Source organism: Engystomops pustulosus, chromosome 3 (genome assembly GCF_040894005.1).
Source record: "Engystomops pustulosus chromosome 3, aEngPut4.maternal, whole genome shotgun sequence".
NCBI classification, from domain to species: Eukaryota; Metazoa; Chordata; class Amphibia; order Anura; family Leptodactylidae; genus Engystomops; species Engystomops pustulosus.
In genome coordinates, this window is record NC_092413.1 from 81189206 (window position 1) to 81211378 (window position 22173).

The window sequence follows — 22173 nt, forward strand, 5'->3', positions numbered from 1 at the left end:
AATTTTTTCTTTTTTGTACACATTCGTTTAATTTTTGAAAATGTATTAAAACACAATAAAACCTATATAAATTTGGTATCACCGCGATCGCACCGAACCAAAGAATAAAGTAGGCGTGTTATTTGGAGCGAAGAGTGAAAGTCGTAAAAACTGAGCCACGTGCGCACGTGCGGTTTTTTTTTCAATTTTTCCACATTTGGAATTTTTTTTCAGCTTCGCAGTACACGGCATGTTAAAATAAATAACATCACGGGAAAGTAAAATTTGTTACGCACAAAATAAGCCCTCACACAGGTCTGTACACATAAAAATGAAAAAGTTATGGATTTTTGAAGTTGGAGAGCGAGAAATCAGCCGAAAAACCCTGCGTCCTTAAGGGGTTAAAGGTTAAGTACACTTGTTATCTTACACAGCTTCTTAAAAGGAAATGTGTTGCCAGTTTGATATAAATCTTTAAAACCACTTGACAAACATTTAATTTTTTTTGTAACTGCATATAGTGTTCTACAAATAAGCTATTGCATTATGTAGTGAATGCGTTTTCTTCTATATTGATACTGTTTGTAATGTAAATGAGATGACTTCCGTATGGAAAATCCCTACAGGATTCGGTCTAGTGGCCAGGAAATCTACCATCAAAATCTATCTTGATAAACCTAGGACGTTACTCACAGGGCTGTTATTCACAGGCACTGTGACTGTGGTAATCTTGTTATGTGTTATCTATGGCCTTCAGTCTGTGACCATTTCGTTGGAACTGGCATCGAAGTTAGGGAAATTGAGAGTTTGGCTTACTAACTACAGACCTGCTCATGTTTGCACAATGAAGAACACTTGAAGAACTTGTACTACATGTTCAAATCCACAAAATCTCTTAAAGATCTCTACGATTCTCAATAGAATCTACACAAGGTCACATTCTTTAATACAAGTTCACCTTCCTGCCCTTTGGCATTTCCTCAGCACCAAGAACATTTCAAAAACTGACAGAAGTGACGGCCTCACTAAGAAGGGAAGGAAACCTACTGGTACCTTATCTGGACAACAAACTCATTATAGCAGATTCAGAAGTTACTCCACTGAGTTAATTCAACTGAGAATTCAACTTCTAGAAAACCTGTGGTGGATAATAAATCGTCAAAAGTTGGACCATCTTTTGAGTATGAAGAAAAGATTTCTAGGTGTTCTTTTAGACTGCAAAAATCCTTTCGACCATTGGACAAAAGAGAATCTCTCAGATCTCGACTTCAGAGGTTTCAAAAGAAACAATTACGCCCTCAAAATTACATCAGTATCCTCCAGAAATAGACAACTGGGACATACATCCACTTCATTTGAACTTAAGAAGATACCAGTAGTTTTACTTCTAGACTAGACTAGTGGATTTAAAAGAAAAATCTCAAACAATAGGTTATTCATTTTTTTTTTTTTTTTCTTTTTGACCGCATCATTTTTATTACCGTAACAGTTTTATTTTTTTTAAACAACAAAGTACATGTATTCACATACATTTACACATTTGGTACATACAGACAGAAGACAGCAGCCGTTATTCTCATGGGGTAGCAGACAACTGTGGACCAACAAGAGTGATGTCTGAACAATGAAGTGTTCCATTCACTGGTCCATAAATGGGCTTTCAGTAGACCTGTCCGATACAAGACAACAATCGAACAGAGGAATTATTTTCTCTTTTGCCAGATGACAATCTGTCAGGACTGTATGCCCTCAGGCAGATCCCAAGCCACAGTAATGTTATTTGTTCCTTTTTGGCCAAAACTGTGTGCTGAAACTTCCTCTTCTGCAGTGAGATTACATCAGTAAGGGGGGGGGGGGTTTACGGTGCAACAGCATGGAGGGGCTCTGGCAACTCCCCAGGAGCCCTTCAGACTTGTAAGCAAAATTTAAAAGTTGATTTTTAGAAGAAAGAAGGCCATCGATAACAAACAGACTTTACCACAGCCACAGTGCCTGGATCTATGATTAAATGTTCCTGGTTTATTATGCTATATTTTGATAGTAAATATTTTTTCACAGGGCAAGTGTAATATGGGTGACCCTATATACCACTCTTTACCAGTATAAGTGTAAAACACCTTTATTGTAGACCCAAGTCATTCTGTTTCTGTATGTTTTATATGGTACAGCATTTCTGTGTGCAACCTTACTTAAGTGGTCACCAAATACAATTGTATGTGTCTGTGCAGCATGGAAGTAATTTGATTGGCATGTCGGACCTGAACGTGCCAGAACAACTGTACCAGTATATGGTAGGAGGACACAAGCGTTCACATGTGGGGATTAACCGGGAAAAACACAAGTCCCCAAGCTACCAGATCAAGGTAACAGAGTTACAGCTATATATTTTGACAGCATTTTCATCTAGTTACATGTTAGTAGGTTTCTTACTTAAATGTATTTTGCAGTAGTGCTTTGTGTACTAGAGACTATATCCCCTCGTGCAGCAACTATCATTCTTGACATTACCTTCCATTGCTGGTTCCCTAAGACGCAAGCCATACCTCATTCTTTGTGGTTCTGCCGCTCACAGTGTAGTCGACGTGTCCACACAAAACTGAGGCAATAATTTGTGCTTTTACAATGCTTTTATGCAACTTTTAGAGCATTTAACATTTGCGCAAAAACTGCACTAATCTGATACATTGTTTTTCACTTACTCTTTGGTAGTTGGTCACCACATCCGAGTTTTTTTTTTTTGTCTCCACTATACTTCCTTGCCCTCCATACAAGAGTTAAAAAGAACTGAAGTGGCAAGCCAGTGTTACAGCTGACTACGAGTGAAGGGGTTTTGAGCCATGCACAGATTGGCACAATAAATAACATCTGGTCCAGTAGCAGCAGAAAGCAGAGCAGTTTGTAGAGACAGGTTTGTACCTTGGCTCTCCAGACGACAGGGTTTCCGTTGTGTACGTTCTGTAATAATATACATACAGGCGGTCCCCTACTTAAGAACACCTGACTTGCATACGACCCCTAGTTATAAACGGACCTCTGGATGTTGGCAATTTACTGTACTTTAGCCTTAGGCTACAATAATCAGCTATAGCAGTTATTAAAGGTGTCTGCAATGAAGCTTTATTGTTAATCCTGGTTCTAATGCCAACCCAACATTTTTAAAATGCAATTGTCACAGAGACCAAAAAAAATTTGGCTGAGGGTTACAATGATAAAGTATACAGTTTCGACTTACATACAAATTCAACTTAAGAACAAACCTACAGACCCTATCTTGTATGTAACCCGGGGACTGCCTGTATATGATTCTCTTGAATTCATTTGGAGACTTCTTCCTAACATTTTGCTTTGCAAAAACATGATACATCTCGGTTAAAATATGTAAATTAAAAGCAAAATGGACATTGATGACTAGAAGAGAGATGTAAAGCGAAGCCTCACTATTTAAGGGGTTTGCCCGTGGAAGATGGTTCTCAAATTTTAATCCCCTAGGGATGTTTACACACTAGAGATCATTTTTAACACCTTACTTTTAGCTCCAACTTTTAGCTCCTATTACTCAGTGATGGTCAGTGTAAGATTCCAGAGTGTGGGTCTCTAAGATTCCAGAGGACTCTCTAAGCAGACACATTATGATCCCTCTGTGCTATGAGATGCTGTGTGCTGACAATGTGCTTAGATTATCAGGGTATAGATTTTATATACACTTTACACAATTCAGCTTTGAAGATTCTGCTAATATCTGTCATATAGAAAAAGAGAGATGAGACAGATCAGAGTCATGAGATGGATACACGACAATGACGCATTCGCCTCTGTTACCTCACCTAAACAATAAAACACACAGCTGGCACATCTATGTCAGCACCTCCCTTTGGATCAAGAACATATCTTGTTTGTAGTGCTGTAGTCTCCTCTACGGTTGGTGAGAAAAGGGTGGAGGCATGCTGATGAACCAGGAAGTGCATTTTTCTGTAGTGTTCTCCGCCTTCTGCCCCTCGCTTTGCTCCTGCAAGACTAGAGAAGCTAGAAGAATCTGCCAACCATAGACAAGAGATTACCGTGAGATCTAGGGAGAATTGTAAACCCCAGGGTTAATAGAGACATGTTGGAATTATATCTTTTGCAATGCTGTATTTTTTTAACATAGAATTAGAGAATTTGTTAATTTGTTATCCTGAGTATCTTTAAAGGGAACGTGTCAACAGATATTGACCTAATAAACCACTATCAGTATGTTGTTAAGCACCTGAATACCTTTTTGATCAGGTTTCTTTCCTGGTCCAGTGTAGTGGCATCATCCAGAAAATCTTCAAAGTTGATTTTGTGGATGATGGGACCAAGCTGGGCCATGAAAGATACACGATCTGGAAGGTGTTAAGCTTTCAGACAACATACCGGTAATCGTTTATTAAGCCAATTTCTCGTGTCATGTGCCCTTTAAGAATCTTGTTTTCATGGGAATACCCTTTTAATAAAGCAGTTTTAACACCCTAACAATGATCTCCTTACAATTACTGCACAGCATCATTAAGGATATATGGAGAGGGCTCATGCTAACACTTGTATTGAATACAAGCTCCATTAAAGTGTCGCTGGCAGCTTCAGGCATGGCGTTGCCATATTGCCTGGACCACACAGTGAAAATAATAAGAAAATGGCACAAATGGAATCAATTTCGCTGCATTTGGAATTTTTTTTCCAGCTTCCCAGTAGATTGCATGGAATATTAAATGGTCCCACTAGGAAGTACAATTTGTTATTCTGAAAACAAGTCCTTGTGCATGTTTGTAAACAGAAAAATAAAAAAAAGTTCTGACTTTTGAGAGGAGGGAGCAAACAACAAACATACACAAGTGTTGTGGTGGTAAGGGGCTATGGTGAGCATTTAATATTAGTTGTCTTTGTCTATCCTGTCACGTTCCTGTCTTATTTTCCCAGATTTGCACTTGCGTGTACTTACATTTGTGTTTACTGTGTGTTAATTTTTTTTTTTTCAGGAAGGAGACACCATTAATGTAGATGTCACGTGCCCTGGAGCTACTCTGGCATTAGCTATGATCTATTTAAAGACCAACAACAGGTAAATCACAGAAAGTAAGAACATTGGGAAAACAGTGTTCTTTTACTGAAAGTGAAGTCTTTATGAACTCTTTTCTTTAATCCTAACTTCCAGTCAAGAATCTGCTATCAAGTCAGTGCTGATGAGTAAAATGTAATGCAACTTATCAGACTTGGGCCCCATGCACACAACCGTGTGGGGGGGGGGGGGGGGTATATTTGGCTGCCAGCTTGCAGTGGTACATATGTCCCCTATAGACAACAATGGGCACACGGAGTGATAAGGTGCAGCACATGTGGGGCACCGTTCTGCTTTGTACACTAGGAAAAAGGTAGGACATGTCCTATCTTTTCCTGTGTTATGGCGCCGTGTGCCATGCATTGCTATGGAGAGGGTAGGGGTCACTGTGTGTTTTATTTTTATTTTTTTTCCACAAGTCTACATCAGACTGAACTTATAGTCTGTTGATCATAACAAAATAAAATCATAAATGTGTTTTGTATACCCAAGCAAGAGGTTTTCTGTTTTTTTTTGTTTTGTTTTGGGTTTTTTTTTACAAAAGTGTCATCTGGACCACACATTGAAAGCCATAAAAATAGTGCTCATGAGAAAATGATGCAATTCCATCATACTTGGAATTTTTTTTTTCAAGCTTTCCAGTACAAGGCACAGAATATAAAATGGTGCCAGCAGGAAGTACAATTTTTTCCCCCAGAGGATAAATCCTAATATGGGTTTGTAAACTGAAAAAAATTCAAAAATCCAGGAAAACTTATTCTCTTTGAAGCTTGTCTTGGCTTATTTCTCTACTGTATTTTGTTACTTGTTTAGAAACTTACATTTATGAGCACCTGTAATGAGCTTCAAATTTGAGAGCATGTCAAGGATATTCTGTGTTTCAGTTGTAATTTCTCTTTATATTGCTCCCTGACTTTTTTCTATTGTTTTCTTAGGTCTATCGCTGATTGGCTTCAAGCTCCGGATACCATGTATCTACTTGACTTTGTTAAGCCAGAGTTCCTTTTGTTAAGGGTAGGGTATTTACTTTGTTAGGTTTATTCTGCTAAAATATTTAATTTTATTACATTTTATAATGAAACGGCAACAAACTGCAGGGTTCCTCTTGGAAAAGGAAACACACATTTATACAAATGAAGACAGGCATTGGAAATGAGTTGAAGGGGTTGGCCACTTTAATGTTAATTGTTATTATATAATTACCAATATATATTCAGTTAAAGTTCTGCAGCCTAAGCAGCAGGAGGAGAGTATATCCCACTTCTGGCAATTCAAACCAAAAGTTTAAGCAGTGCAGTGTGTCCTCCATCCAGGCAAAGTTGTACACAGCTTCTCATAACAGTCCCCTGTGATAACAGTGACAGGCTCTGAAACACAGAAAGATAATCACTGCACTGATAGCTCGCAGGGTGTTGTAGAGGATTGAGAGCTCACGGGAGTGTATGATCACTTGACCATCCATCTCCTGCCATCCTATGGACGGGAGCAGCAGGCTGCTGTGCATGAAGGCATTTCTGAACACGGCCTGTGACTTGATTTCATGAACATGGTGCAGAAATTTAACTTAAACTATATTGGTCATTTGCTTAAAGGACACCTGTCATCAGGTCTGTGTCACTTGTCCTGTCACTACTACCTGTTGGAGCAGCTCACAAGGATCCCATCCCAGCCTTTATCTAGTTATTTCATACATTATTCATTGTAAAATCATCTATTCTTTATCATGTAAATGAGGCTGGTCACATGGTCAGAGGCAGTGATGTCACCCCTGTTACCCCTCCCCTCTCCTCCCCCTGCTCATGTCTGTGTGTAATGTATAGTAAAGCATGGCTAGTGTGTTTGCTGCATCTGCTGACATGCTGCACCCTCCTAATACACAGGTGAGAGACACAGACATCAGCTACACATGAATCTGACATGTTCTGCTGTAACATGGCTGCCTGGAGCTGCTGTATCTCTCCTAAACACACACACATGCACACACAGGCTGCAGGGGGCGTGGCCACCAGCAGCAGGAAGCACATCATTATACAGGCTCACATCATTATACAGGCTGTCAGTCAAGCACTGGGGGTGTGGCTGTACCTCCCACTCATGAATAGAGAGGACAGCTTGAATATGCTAATGCTTCATTGGACATTTCACAGGTCATTTGCATACAGCTTTAGGACCTCATTGCTTAGGTTTACAGGCATGTAGAGGGACAATGAAGGGATAGAGGCAATGCTCTCTAATGGCAGTTTATGAAAATATATTTAGTTTAGGGGGGTTATTTTGCATGACGGGTTCTCTTTAATATACTGAACACAAAGTGGCCATCCCCTCATCCCCAAACCCATCTGTTCTTTACAATTGGATATATTCACTTATGAGACTGGAATTTTATCAATGTTATCAACCCTATCTAGACACATCTACAGGTGCTTCTCATTAAATTAAGAATATAATCAAAACATTTCATTAATTCAATTCAAAAAGTGAAACTCAGGAATTATATGGAGTTATTACAAAATGTGAACGTTTCCCAGTGCTAATTTATGTTAATGATGATTATGGCTTACAGCTAAGGGAAACCCAATACAGTTAGTTATGGGGTTACGTACAAGATAGGTTCCGTAGGTTTGTTCTTAAGTTGAATTTGTATGTAAGCCGGAACTGTATAACTTGTAATTGTAACCCCAGGCAGATTTTTTTTTTTTTGTCTCTGTAACAGTTGGATTTTTAAATTTGTTGGGTAATCATAAGAACCAGGATTAACAATAAAGCTTATGTGCAGACACCTTATAACTCCTACAGCTGATTATTATAACCTAGGGCTACATCCAGAGGTCCGTTTGTAACTAGGGGTCGTCTATAAGTTGGGTTAAGTAGGGGACCGCCTGTTGTCATCTCAGAAAACTAGAATAATTAACCCAAAACACCTGCAAAGGCTTCCTAAGGGTGATGCCACACATGGCGTTTTGAAACCGTTTTTGGTCCGTTTCTAAGCAATCCGTTAAAAAACGCATCCGTTTTTTAAAAACGTATGCGTTTTTTGAAAGCGCATCTGTTTTTGACAGGTTTTCCAAATTTGCACAATTAAAAATGGACAAATTTTAACGGACTGACCAAAAACTGTTTCAAAACGCCATGTGTGGCATCACCCTAAGCGTTTTAAAAGGTTTGGTTCAGTAGGTGACACAATTATGGGGAAGACAGTTGTCCAGAAGTCATTTATTACTCACATTCTACAGGGTAGTAAGCCACAAAAGGTCATTGCTTAAGGTGCTGACTATTCATGGGATGTGCTGTATCAAAGCATTTTAATGGAAAGTTGAGTGGAAGGAAAAAGTGCGGTAGAAAAACATGCACAAGCAACTGGGATAACTGCAGCCTTGATAGGATTGCCTATGCTGCCAATCCTGCAAGGCTGTTACATTAGAAAAGTTCATACAAAAATTTGCGGGAGATTCACAAGAATTAGACTGCCGCGGGAGCAGCTGCTTCACCACAGACCCACATCACACCCTGCCAAAGCCAGATCTCACTTGACAAAGGTTGAGATGACCGAAACGTCGTAAAATATTTGTGACTTCAATAAATGGATGACTTATGAGTTAATGTGGTTCATCAATCAAACCATAGACAGAAAATAACATTATGGAGGTTCCAGTAACTTAGTGCTCAAACTCTGCTCCAAATTTGTAAGCTGAAAGTTTCTATTCAGTCATGTAATATTATTATTACCAGCGTCAGGATAATGATGCATACTTTGTATAGCAACGCATTTATTTGGCTGTGTGACTAAAACTTTTTTTTTTCCTGCATTGTAGACACTGGCAAGATGTCTTATTTTATGGGATGACATACTACCTAATGCACAATGGGTAAACAGCAATGTGCCTGAAGTAAGTTAATCACAAATATAGCCTCACAGTATAACCCAGGCAGGCTATTAGATAATTTTGCAGTAAACATGTATTAAAAGTTCTGCACCGCTGAAATGTAAAGTAAAGCCCCAGGTTCAGAAATGGCTTTTACCTCATCAGCTGCCATTCCTGTGTATAAAATATACAGTTATGATCACATCGCCCTTCCAGGACCTTATGATGGTATTCAGGGACAGAAAGAGAGATTGGCCAAGGATAGTTTAGGATCACATGACTCTCCATCTATGACTATTTTATGGAAAGAATGGCAGGTGATGAGGTAAAAGACATGTCTGAAACAGAGGCTTTACTTTACATATCATGAAAGCTGTAAAGAACATTTAATATATATATATATATATATATATATATATATATATATATATATGTAAATTTCTTCATATTTTGCCTCCTGCACATACACACATTACAAAAAACGTGAGGAAAAATGGCTAACCCATTTAATCAGTGTCTACAAAAAAGGGGTAATTATATGGAAGAATTGTTAAGGGCTTAGATCAGCACAGGACTAAAGCAATGGCCACAGAGAAGAATTTGGGCCAGATTTTGTGGTGATTTTCTGTCCAATTTTGAGGCGAGAAACTGTGGATTTGTCACAGGTTTGCATACAGAAAAACATCACACTAATCCACCTGTGGGTAGAGAATTCACTTCCAAATCCTATGTGTGAACAGATGCTTATAATAAGTTACTAAATAAATGTGCCCAGCTGTGAACATGCATCATACATTGTGCGAATCTTTTTGATTTACAGACTGTTTCCTACCATTTTTTAGTTCATGCCCTAATTTTCTATATTTTCCTTAGACAATCAATCTGTAATCTCCATTATTTCTAGATCATCACTGCCAATAGCGTTTCACTGCATGCTGCAGAGCAACCTGCCTCCGAGGATCTGAACCTCGAAACACTGGCGTAAGTAATATGATGTATTTTTGTAGATTCTCATCTACTGATGAGACTGAACTCAACACAAACATTGTGCAGCCCTGAGGGTGGCTTCCTATGCGGCGTTTTTTGTTGCATTTTTAAACTCATCCAAAATGCTAGTGGGTGGGGGTTTTATGTGTTTTGTCCAAACCCACTCCATTTGCGTTTTTGGATAAGTTTCAAAACATAACGTGGGAATCCTCCCTGAGCGTTTTTCAACACAAGTGTTTTCTGACTTGTTCATTGAGCCCTCACACTTCTTGTTGAATACAATTTTATACTGAAAGATAATTGGGCAGATATTAGTGCTAGTCTAGACTGTCTAATCTAACTCAGCACTGTCTAACCTTAGGACACTTTTTATAAATCTGCCCCATTATCTTTCAGTATAAAATTGTATTCAACAAGAAGTGTGAGGGCTCAATGAACAAGTCAGAAAACACTTGTGCTGACAAACACCCGATTTATAGAGGTGTCTAATGCTGGATGATAACTCTGTCCTAGTATAAGACTCTCTAGTAACTCTGCACCTCCTATTAGTTGTCTTACTTTACGCCCAAAAGTTAGGACACAATTCTGTCGGGTTAGCGGTATTTCTCTTCCACTGACCTTTTTGGTGCAAGGCCACGCCACATATATCAGGCTACTCCATATATATAGGCTACACCCTTTTGTCACGCTAGTCGTTGGAGAGCCAGAAAACTGCCTGCACCACATTTATAAACTGTTTGAGACAAACTACGACAGAATTCTGTCGGGGTTCAGTGGTTCATTACCATATTTCCTGTTTATGATGCAACCTGGTCGGTATATATGAATTATTTTGCACTATTCACTTTATATTGTGGTCTTTGACGTTTACCTAACCTCCTATCAGGATCCATTTTACATGGCCAGGATTGTTTTTATGGGTTGATTTTAATTGTGGTGATTTAAACGTGTTATTTTTGTTACATTAATAAAATCTATAGAATTTTGCATAAATCGTTGTTTACAGTCTTTTGTATAGTTTGTACGAGGCCTGCACATAGGTATCCTTGTTCTTCACCAATTTGCCTGGATAATTGGTATTTATTGATGGTGCGCCTTATAATCCAGTGTGCCTTATAGTCCGAAAAATATGGTAAATTATTATAGTATATTCTATATAAGTGCTACATTCCATTTAACAAAGCCATATGTTTTGGCTTTACCAGTCCAGTATTGCTATGCCCTGTCTTCCTGATGGTTGTGTTTTTTGGTCCATTTTCAGGCAAGCTCATGTCTACACAATTGCGGGAGCTTGTCTTGCTTTAGGGTTTCGTTTTGCTGGATCTGCAAACCTCTCTGCTTTTAACTGCCTGGTAAGTAGGAAATTTTTGATAACGTCTTTATATCTGTATAGCTGTATCCTGTTATCTGACCATTTGCTTCCTTTCGTAGTGTAAATTTGCAAAAGATTTTGAATGTTTGTCCGGACAGGCTGTTACCACAGTAAGTAGAATATTTCTTCCTCTTTAGTCATGAACAAAGTTTGGTACTGCACAATTTAAAAAACAACAAAAAACGTTTTTTTCCCCTTTTTCTTCTTTTGGGATTAAAATGGATATAAGCACCATTTACACAAACAAGACCGAATTTGAAGTGTTACTAAACCATTGAAGCATTTTTTTTTGTTTCTGAAATGAATAAAGGAGGAGATGATTGTAACACTGTAATATATTATAACCACTTAACAGCGTGGCCATTTTGCTACTTCCTGCCACGGCCCTCCAACTCCCCCTCCCCCCGTCCCCGTCCCCGTATCTGGTTATCACTATAATGGTTTGTAACTTTGGATTGCTTTAACATATCGAGGTGATTTTGAGAGTGCGTTCACTCGTGGTTGACAGCAACATAATAAGGCAAATCTCCTTATCAAATATAAAAAAAAATTGATATTTACCGAAATTCTGGAAAAATTCTCTATTTTCGAAATTCAATTTTTTTTTTTCCCTTTTCCAACCAATAGTCACGCCACCAAAATTTAAGTCCTGTTACTGAATTTAATCAATCAGGACAGACGGCATGCATGCTTGATGTCAATAGTCAAAACAAAAATAAGACTGCCCAACAGGCCTTGTTTTTACGAGACTGTCAAAAATGGAGGTACAAGGCCCCTTAGAAGAAAGCAGGGAAGACAAGGTGAGGAAAGGGAAAAATCAAGAATTAAGCACATAAGCCGAGAAGGTGGGATGCAAACTGTCAACCTGTTGCACCATTCTTTGAAAGGCGCCTAAACCTGTGTACAGGGCCGGTTCTAGACAAAGTTGGGCCCTGGGCAAAACTAAAAGTGGGGCCCCAAAATAAAACTATTTTATGACCAGTCAAAGTCAGTAAGAGGCTCCCTTTAGTATGGTGAAACAAACTGTAATATAGAGATTGATGGGCAGCACAGTGGCTCAGTGGTTAGCACTACAGTCTTGCAGCACTGGTCAACATCTGCAAAGAGTTTGCATGCTCTCTCGGTGTTTGCATGGGTTTCCTCTGGGTCCTCCGGTTTCCTCCCACACTCCAAAAAATTACTGGTAGGTTGAATAGATTTTGAGCCCCATCGGGGACAGGGACTGATTTGGCAAGCTCTGTGCAACGCTGCGTAATCTGTGTGCGCTATATAAATATTTATTAATTATAATTGTTATGATAGAAGATAAATATGAAAGATGAAGAGAAATGGAAGATTGATTAATAAACAGAGAAAAAGTGAGATATATAAATGGTCAGATTATAGGAGATGATAACTATAGATAGATGATAAGCATCTTCACCCGGGAATTCAACCAAGGGGTATTAACACACGCACACACACAATATTTTTTCGCGTTATTGACCAGATAAATGTTTACAATTTTGACGTACAGAAAAAGAATTGAAAGAAAAACCCAACAAACCACATCATTTCTGAATTTCCTTATTTTCAAAATTACATCAGAGTTTATAGACATAGGCGCCTACATAAATAAATCCACATAATATCACTAAAACCTTAATAACTAGATATCTGCTTTTCAGCTAGAAATGTTAAGACCGTCACAACCTGCAAAATATATCAATACAACAGAATAAAAAGTAAAGGCGCCATAAAACCTAGATAATTTTGAAAGCAGACAACCAGGTGATGCATTTGGCAGTAAAGGGAACGTTAAATCCACAGGGGACACCAAACTATTTTTGCAGACAATTGCACTGAGCGTCACCTAGATGTATCTTTGTATGCTCCCTTACACAATGGTAACCCAAATAAATAACTATATATCCGTAAACCAAGCTAATGAGATAATAAAAGTCACGTTTACATGTGCGCCATTGTATTAGCCGCACAATAACAGAACCCTCTGTGAACCCTCAAGAAATAAAAGGCAATAAGAGAAAAATTGTGTTCTTAGATATTAGTTGATATTATCCCTTCTCAGATTGTAGTAACGTATAAAGTGAATATTTCCATTATCTGTGAGGTGCAGCAGCTCCTGTATGCAGCAAATTCTCCCTGTAGCCTGATGGCTAAGAATCTGGAGGGGGGTTACAATTCAGGGGGCTGTATCTCTGGCTCTGTGACACATAGAACCTCACTTCTTTTTTCTTATGAAAGAAGAGAGTCTCCTCTTTTATATGAATTTGTGTTTCTAAATGTCAGGAAAACGGAGATCTTAACTACTGTTGGGAGTGATTTTTATATATACAAATGTCACCTGATATTCTCACTTTAAACCTGAGTATCTCTGCATTCGTGGCACCTAGAAACAAAATTCAAGATTCATTTGAAAGAAGTGATTCTCCCCTTTCAGGGGGTCCTGGGCAATTGCCCACTTTGCCTACCCATAGCGCCGGCCCTGCCTGTGTACTTTGCAAAGGTTTTAATCTTTGCTTTAACTCCTTCCCGACATTTGACATAATAGTACTGCATTGCGGGAGGTGAGTTCCCGCATTTTGCAGAACTATTATATCATGCTTCTGGTACGGCTCCTGAACAGAGCCGACACCCGCCTCTAACACCCGTGATCTGAAATTCCTCCGATCACGGGTGTTAACCCCTTACAGGCCGTGTTCACGCTTGACCACGGCGTGTAAGAGGCATTTCACGTAAATCACCAGCGTGTTAGAAAGTAAAAAATAAAAGTTGAAAACACTTAATAAAATTTTTCTAACAAAAAGAATTAAAGTAAAAGTCCCCTAAACACAAACATTCCGTACACACATCTAATAAAGTAAAAAAAAAAACCCACAAAAATCACAAACAAAAACCCACATATTTGGTATCGCATATTTGTAACAATCTGTACAATTACTCAAAATCATTATTGGACCCGCTCGGTGAATGCTGTAAAAACAAAACCTGAAAACCTTGCCAAAATGTATATTTTTTACAAAGCCCCTTCACAAAAATGTTCCAAAAAGGGATCAAAAAAAGTTATGTGCGCCAAAATGGTACCACTGAAAAAGACAACTCAACATGAAAAAAATTAGCCCTAAACCAGCTCTGTCAACCAAAAAATATTAAAGTTATATCTAGGAAAATATGGCGATGCAAAAACAAATATTTGTTTTTTCCAGTAAAATTATATAAATTAGGTATCACTGTAATAAAAGTGATCCATAGAATAAAGATAGTTAGTTATTTTTAGTGTACGGCCCCAAAAAAATATGTTAAGAAAGGAAACCATTATTGACGATTTTCTTTTCTTCCGTACATTCAAGAGTTAATAAAATCTCATCAATAAGCTACAGACCCACTAAAATAAAGGATTTGTAAAGTGCATAAAAATAAAAAGTACAAAAAAATAAAGATTGTATAGCCACTAATAAGTGCAATGCAAAATCTGCTCTGAATGACGCAGCTTCTCTTCAATGCCCTGGCGTGTGCCCTTACAGCAGGTTACCACCACATATGAGGTATTGTTATATGCGGGGGAGATTGGGTATCAAACTTTGAGAAGCATATTTGTATTTTATCCACTGAGATTGTGTATATTTTATGAAAACACATTCATTTAGCCAAAAAAATTTAATTTCAATATTGCATCAAATAAAATAGGATTATGCAACTGTATATAAACAGTTCGCTAAGGACTGGAACGTTGTTATTTGGCCAAAACAAATGTACATTAAAGAGGCAAAAAAACAGGACTGTATGGGGAGAACTAACTGAAAAATTTCTGGCAGACTATAATACCCTGTTTCAAATGAGACCTATGGCAATATTTTTCAGATGGATATTTAGAAATTACATGGGGTTGTGACATGGGTGAAGAATTCCCAGGATAAAATCGCTGACAGCCATGTTCCAAATGTCTTACCAGCAGAAGGGCTCATCTAAGGAAAGTGCTATTGCTAAACATGAGAGAGTGTGGCCAATGATTCCAATAGAAATGGAGCAACAGGACTTTCAGCTTAAAATTCCGAGTTTGGAGAGTTATAAGGATGTTTGAGAAGTTGTTGACATGTCTGTCTTTAAACCAATATTTTTTGCTTTATGTTCATAAATGTTGGAATTGTTAATGTGCCATAGATTGTTGTATATGGAAATAGAGTCAGTTCACGCTGAGTGTTAATCAGAGATGTCTGTCTGGTTAGCAGATGTAAATAAAGCTGTGAAGATTGCGTGTGTATAGTATGTTTTAGTGAGAGGGGGAACACAACGGAGGTAAAAGAAAGAAGAGGAAAGAGGATACTGGGGATAGCAGAGGGACTTAGTAACAGGAGGGATGAATAGGGGAAATGAATGAACGGCCAACTGATTATGATTATCATGGAGGTATTGTTAAGATCACCGATAAGGTAGAATAGAAAGCTGTGAGGAAAAAAGAAAGGAAAAGGTATTGGGCTTAATGAAGGGGGAATATATAGATGGGGTGTACTATTAGAATACAAATGTTCATGAAAGCAGATGCATATTCTGCTCCTATAGGTGTTGAGGCGTTCTCTGGGTGTTTGGTCCGTTCTACGTATGAAAGGTTCATAAATGACTTGATAGTAAAGGACTCTCCAATAGTAATTGTTTTGAATACTTTTTCCTATATGTTCATGATTTCACATGTTTTGCATGTGGTACTGTTAGGACCTATCAACTCGCGGAAGAAGGAAATTGTTGGGTTTCTTGTCTTTCTCTTTGAGTTTGGTGGAGTCCAGGAGATTTTTGAGGAGGGGGGACTTGCCTAAAGGTCAGCTTGGGTTTAGGGGGTAAGGACTTGGCAATGTATGGGTCCTTCTGCAGGATGTCCCAGTGGGTGGATAAAATGGATTTTATAAGGTGTCTGAGGTGGTAATAAAGGGGCAAAACAGTCCTTTTGTGTGAGGTCTTTTGGAAAGCATTTTGAAGGAGTTCTTGTGGGCATCCATTCTGTGTGTCTTTTAGGGTCTTTGACTGGGTAATGAAGGTTTTGCTGTCTGTACAGTTCCAATACATTATTTTGTACTGGCTATGTGGGATGTTCAAAAGGCATTTTTTATTATGTAAACTGGAAAAATCTGGAAAACTGAAATCGACTGATTGAAATAGGTTTTGGTTGCTGGAGTTAATGGTTGGGTCAAAGTAAATAAGCAAGTCCAAAAACTCAGTCTGTTTGTAGTATCTATTACCGTATTTTTCAGACTATAAGACGCTTCTTACTATAGGACGCACCCCAGATTTAGGCTTCCAAAAAAAAAAAAAGGAAAAATATATTTTACACCAATTAAAATATCCCTGTTGTTCGCATTTAAGCACAGCGCACACGGACAGATTTACACACTCGGCTCTGCATCATCCATCCACATACACACTCAGCTCACCTATACACACTCACACAGCTCACCTATATATATACACACACACACACACACACACACACACACACACACACACACACACACACACACACACACACACACACACACACACACACACACACTCAGCTCACCTATGCGCGCACACACACACACTCACTCAGCTCACCTATGCACACTCTCAGCTCACCTATGCACACTCTCAGCTCACCTATGCACACTCACACACACACAGAACCACAGACTCAGCTCACCTATACACACAGCTCACCTATACACACTCACTCAGCTCACCTATACACACTCACTCAGCTCACCTATACATACACACACACAGCTCACCTATGCACACTCACACACACTGAACCACACACTCTCAGCTCACCTATACACACACACACAGCACACCTATGCACACTCACACACACAGAACCACACAGCTCACCTATACACACACAAAGCTCACCTATGTACACTCACTCAGCTCACCTATACATACTCACTCAGCTCACCTATACATACACACACAGCTCACCTATACATACACACACAGCTCACCTATACAGACTCACACAGCTCACCTATGCACACTCACACACACAGAACAACACACTCACTCAGCTCACCTATGCAAACTCACTCAGCTCACCTATGTACACACACACACACACACACACAGAACCTCACACTCACTCAGCTCACCTATGCACACACACACACAGAACCACACACTCACTCAGCTCACCTATGCACACACACACACACAGAACCACACACTCACTCAGCTCACCTATGCACACTCACACACACAGAACCACACACTCACTCAGCTCACCTATGCACACTCACTCAGCTCACCTATGCACACACACACACACACACAGAACCACACACTCACTCAGCTCACCTATACACAACCATACTTCCCCCATTCCTCTTCTTCTCACCCTGTCCCAGTGCAGCATGGCAGTATGAGACCTGTGGTGATGTAAGAAGCATGTGATCAGTCACATGATTCTGACATCACCGCAGGTCCTGTACCAGTAGGACATCGGGGAGAGGTTAGAGCAGTACGGAGGCTCCTCTCTGGGAGATCGGGTGCAGCTCTATGTCAGGGCATCACCCGATCTCCATTACAGCGGTCAGGAGGGTCTGGCAGTGCTGGATCCTCCTGACCTCCGGACTATAAGAAGCAGGGACTTTTTAGCAAGATTTTTTTCTTGCTAAAAAGTGCGTCTTATAGTCCAGAAAATACGATAATCGTCAAGTTATCCCAGAAGTGTTGCCATTTTTGCATATTTCTTTGGCAAAATCCTGAGCTTGTGCCTCCCATATGATGATCAATTCGCCTTTTAGTTAGCGTTTTTAAAAATGAATTTTGTGGCAGTAGGTAGAATTGTTGCTTATGGGGGCATTCGAAAAGACCTTCTTCATATACAAGTTGGTATAGTTGGGGGCTAAACGGGCTCCCATTGCCGTACCCCTTACTTGTGAAAAGATTTCAGTGAGTAAAGAGAAGGTATTGTGTTTCAAGATAAATTGTATGCTGTCTAGAATTAAATTGATCAATGTGTGTGGTAGATGGGGGTCTTCCTTCAAAGTCTGGGGAATAGCTCTGATTCCTAATTCATGGAAATTACTTGTAAGTAGGGGGCGGAGATATTCATAGCCATAAGTAGGATACTAGGTTGCCAATTCACTTGTTCCAATTCTAGAATCATTTGTGAGGAGTCTCTTGGGTAGGAGGGTAATGCATATTTCTGTAAAAGGATATCCACATATTTGGAGAAGTTACAGGTTACCAAATTGTTTTAACAATGGTTTGTTAGGATTTTTATGGACCTTAGGCAGATAGTAAAACATGGCCGTTCAGGGATTATTGGGAATTATGTGAATACCCTGTTTGTGTATCTTGGTCACCAATGTGACTAGAAGGGCTAAATGTTTTGGTTTGGGATTGTAGTCGTATCCGAGGGAATATGTTTGCTTTCTGCAAAGTAATTGGCCATGTCAAGAAGGACTGATTGTGGCCCCCCACATCTCCCCCCCTATTTCTGCCGGCTTTGACAATGGTGGGGGCTTTTTATAAGAGCCAGTATATTGCCTCTACACAGATTGGGACATTGTGATCTTTGTTTAGAGCTATCGAGTGATCTAATGATGACTAAGTTATACTGCAAAGCGACAGCTACCAACTGCATGCCAACCTGTACAGAACTATTAACCTTATCCCCAAGGAAGAATTCCTCAGATTGAGAAGAAATTGCTCCATATTAGAAAAATTCAAGCATGGAGCGCATGCATTGAAAGCACAACGTCATGCTCATCATTATACAGCAGACAATTAAAAGTTGTTTTCCAATGCAGCCTGACGCACCAACAGAGAGATCTCCTGGGAGTTGAACTAAAAAAATGGTCAGAAAAAAGTGGAATACTCCATTGCCATTGGAATGTCCTAATGTCCTAGATTTAGACATTAAACCATGTTATTTCACCAAGGACTTGGAAAAGAGAAAATTGATTTATTCAGGCTTATATCCATGTGGCTTTTGCAGATTATCCTCAGGAAAAGATTCTGCTGGGAACACATAACCCATCAAGTAACACATCACATGTACAATGAATGGTCTTATCTATGTTCTACAGTTACACACAATCTTTTCTATGTCTGCAAGACAATTGTATTAATCTTTTTCCAGAAATGTTATGTATTTATTGGGGAAGCATAAAGAAGAAACACAAACATTTATACATTTATTTTCTCCAAGACAGGTCACTACAATCTTGAGACATGTCTGAGCGTGGTGCTCTTGTCTCTTTCCATGGTGATGGCGGGCTCCGGCAATCTCCGAGTTTTACAATTGTGCCGATTTATGCACAAGAAGACTGGTGGTGAGATGAACTATGGCTTCCATCTGGCCCACCATATGGCCCTAGGACTGCTATTCCTGGGAGGGGGAAGGTAAATGGCAATGTTTTACTTTCATTATGAATGTGTTTTGTTCTCCCAAAGCCAAAATTTCTCCTGCACGTTCCTGACCTTTGATTTGAGCAGGCAAAAAGTACTGTATTAGTCCTCCAGAATCTGTTTTAGTCCAGACAATATTCTGGTGTACATTATACAGTGAGGCGTTAACTTTATTATTTATTTTATTTTTTTTTTTTTGACAGACCTAATCGCATAATGCTCACCCATTGTACTCAACCCTGTATTTTCCACAGTGAAAACTGTTTGTTTTGAGTAACTGCTCCCCTTTTCTCTTGCACTATTTTTGGTTAACACAAAGGCGGTTCAATAAGTACCCGTGGTAGAAATTAAGACACCATTTTTTCAAAAAATATTTTTTTATTTTTCAACATAGTCCCCTTTTAGAAAGATACACTTCTCCCAACATTCCGGCCATTCTCTGTCTCGGCGATGACTTCCTCATTTGAGCAAAAAAAATTGTCCCGCGAGCCATTACTTCGCGTTAAGGAACAAGAAAAAGTCATAGGGAGCCAGATCGGGTGAATACGGGGGTGCGGCAGCAATTCATAACGCAATTCATGCAGTTTGGCGGCGACAACTCTGGATGAATGTGCAGGTGTGTTATCGTGTTGAAAACGGCACCTTTTTTTTCATGTCTCCTTCAATTTTTTTGTGGTAGCGGTCCAATAACTCACTGTAGTATTGTCCAGGGATCATTCTTCCTTTTTCGAAAAATACATGAGCATGACCAATGGGACCATCTTCCCCTTCTTTGGAGCAGATTCACCGAGAGAAATCCATTGCTTTGATTGTTGCTTAGTTTCTGGTGTAATTATGAATCCAGGTTTCATCAACCGTGACAACTCGGCGCAAAAACTCCTTCAGATCTCACTTAAATTGCTCCAAACACTGCTTCGAAGTTAACAGCCGCATCTGCTTGTTGTGCACCATGAGCAATCACGGCACCCATCGGGCCGTGTATTCACGGCGGCGGTCGGGTCCTGCTGCATGGAGAGGGCTCACGGGCTGAACCCTCTCCATAGCCGGTAAGTCTTTGCTGCATATTGCAGCAAAGACTTATGGGTAACACCCGCGATCGGTGCTATCACCAATCACGGGTGTTACAACGGCAAAGCTGCCGGCAGCCTCAAAATGACGGCGCCGTCATCTTGCCTAGGATCGTCGCTCCCCATGACGTCATCGGGGAGAGGCGATCCGTCTCCATGGTCGGAAGACCCGAGGCTATTTCGTTTTAACCCTTTCATTACAATGCGTTGATAAATACATTAGGCGTCTGAAAATGCCCGATCTATCAAAATATATTTACGGTTTTTCAATGCATTTAACCCCGTAACGGAAAATAGCGCCCAAAGTCGAAAATGGAACTTTTTTACCGTTTTGAAAAATATACAAAAAAATCTATAAAAAGTGATCAAAAGGTCGTACAGTCCTAAAAATGATATAATTGAAAATATTATCAAATGTCGCAAAAAATTACACCACCCACAGCTCCGTACAACAAAGTATAAAAAAGTTATTAGCGCCAGAAGATAAGATGGCAAATCAAAGAAAAAAATTTGGTACAGGAGGATTTAATTTTTGTAAATGTATGAAAACATTATAAAACCTATACAAATTTGGTATCCCTGTAATCGTACTGACCCAAAGAATAAAGTAGACATGTCATTTGGGGTGCTCAGTGAAAGCCGTAATATCCAAGCCCACAAGAAAATGGCGCAAATGCGGTTTTTCACCATTTTCACTGCATTTGGAATTTTTTTCCCGCTTCCCAGTACATGGCATGGAATATTCAATACCATCACTATGAAGTGCAATTTGTTACGCAGAAAACAAGCCGTCACACAGCTCTGTACATGTAAAAATAAAAAAGTTATAGATTTTTGAAGGTGGAAAGTGCAAAATGGAAATGAAAAAACAGGAAAGGGCCCTGTCCTTAACCAGTTAAATTCGTTGAACCAATATCTGTGGTCATAGGTGGCGAAGTCTCCCCATAAACAGCATCCAACTTTGCTTTTATCTCCTCGCATTTTTTCCCATCTAAAAACAAAAAGCAAATTACCGAACGATACTGCTCTTTTTCCATCTTTAGCGAAAATCACAACGCGTCTTACTCAAATAGCTGCCAAATCCAAACTAACCAATCAATAAGTCTGCAATTTGTTTTGCAGTCGTTTGATAGATCGCAGCACACGATGATAACACCAACTTCCCTTAGGAACGCCTTCTGTCGTCAAACACGGGTACTTCTTATACCGCCCTCGTAGTGTAGGAACTCTTCTGATTATATGTTCTTTTCAGGTATTCACTCAGCACATCCAACTCTTCCATAGCAGCTCTTCTCTGTGCTCTGTATCCCCATTTCCCTGTCCACAGTACAGATAACAGGTAGGTGTCTTCATGTATATGTTTGTTCTGCTTATCTTTATATCATTAGTGACTACACACTTTGGGGGAGATTTGGGGTTCATGTTGCACCAGCGTGTGATGGT

At 39.4% G+C, this 22173-nt stretch overlaps 1 protein-coding gene across 1 annotated transcript in view; it reads left to right on the forward strand.

The window, feature by feature from the left end:
* Positions 1–22173, forward strand: part of ANAPC1 (anaphase promoting complex subunit 1) — a 69478-nt gene that overhangs the window by 37646 nt on the left and 9659 nt on the right. The window contains exons 30-38 of the mRNA XM_072141216.1: positions 2208–2342; positions 4977–5059; positions 5992–6070; positions 8869–8943; positions 9824–9900; positions 11168–11258; positions 11338–11388; positions 19464–19657; positions 21983–22069. Of these exons, the coding sequence (XP_071997317.1) occupies positions 2208–2342; positions 4977–5059; positions 5992–6070; positions 8869–8943; positions 9824–9900; positions 11168–11258; positions 11338–11388; positions 19464–19657; positions 21983–22069 (872 nt within the window). The remainder of the gene's footprint in view (positions 1–2207; positions 2343–4976; positions 5060–5991; positions 6071–8868; positions 8944–9823; positions 9901–11167; positions 11259–11337; positions 11389–19463; positions 19658–21982; positions 22070–22173) is intronic.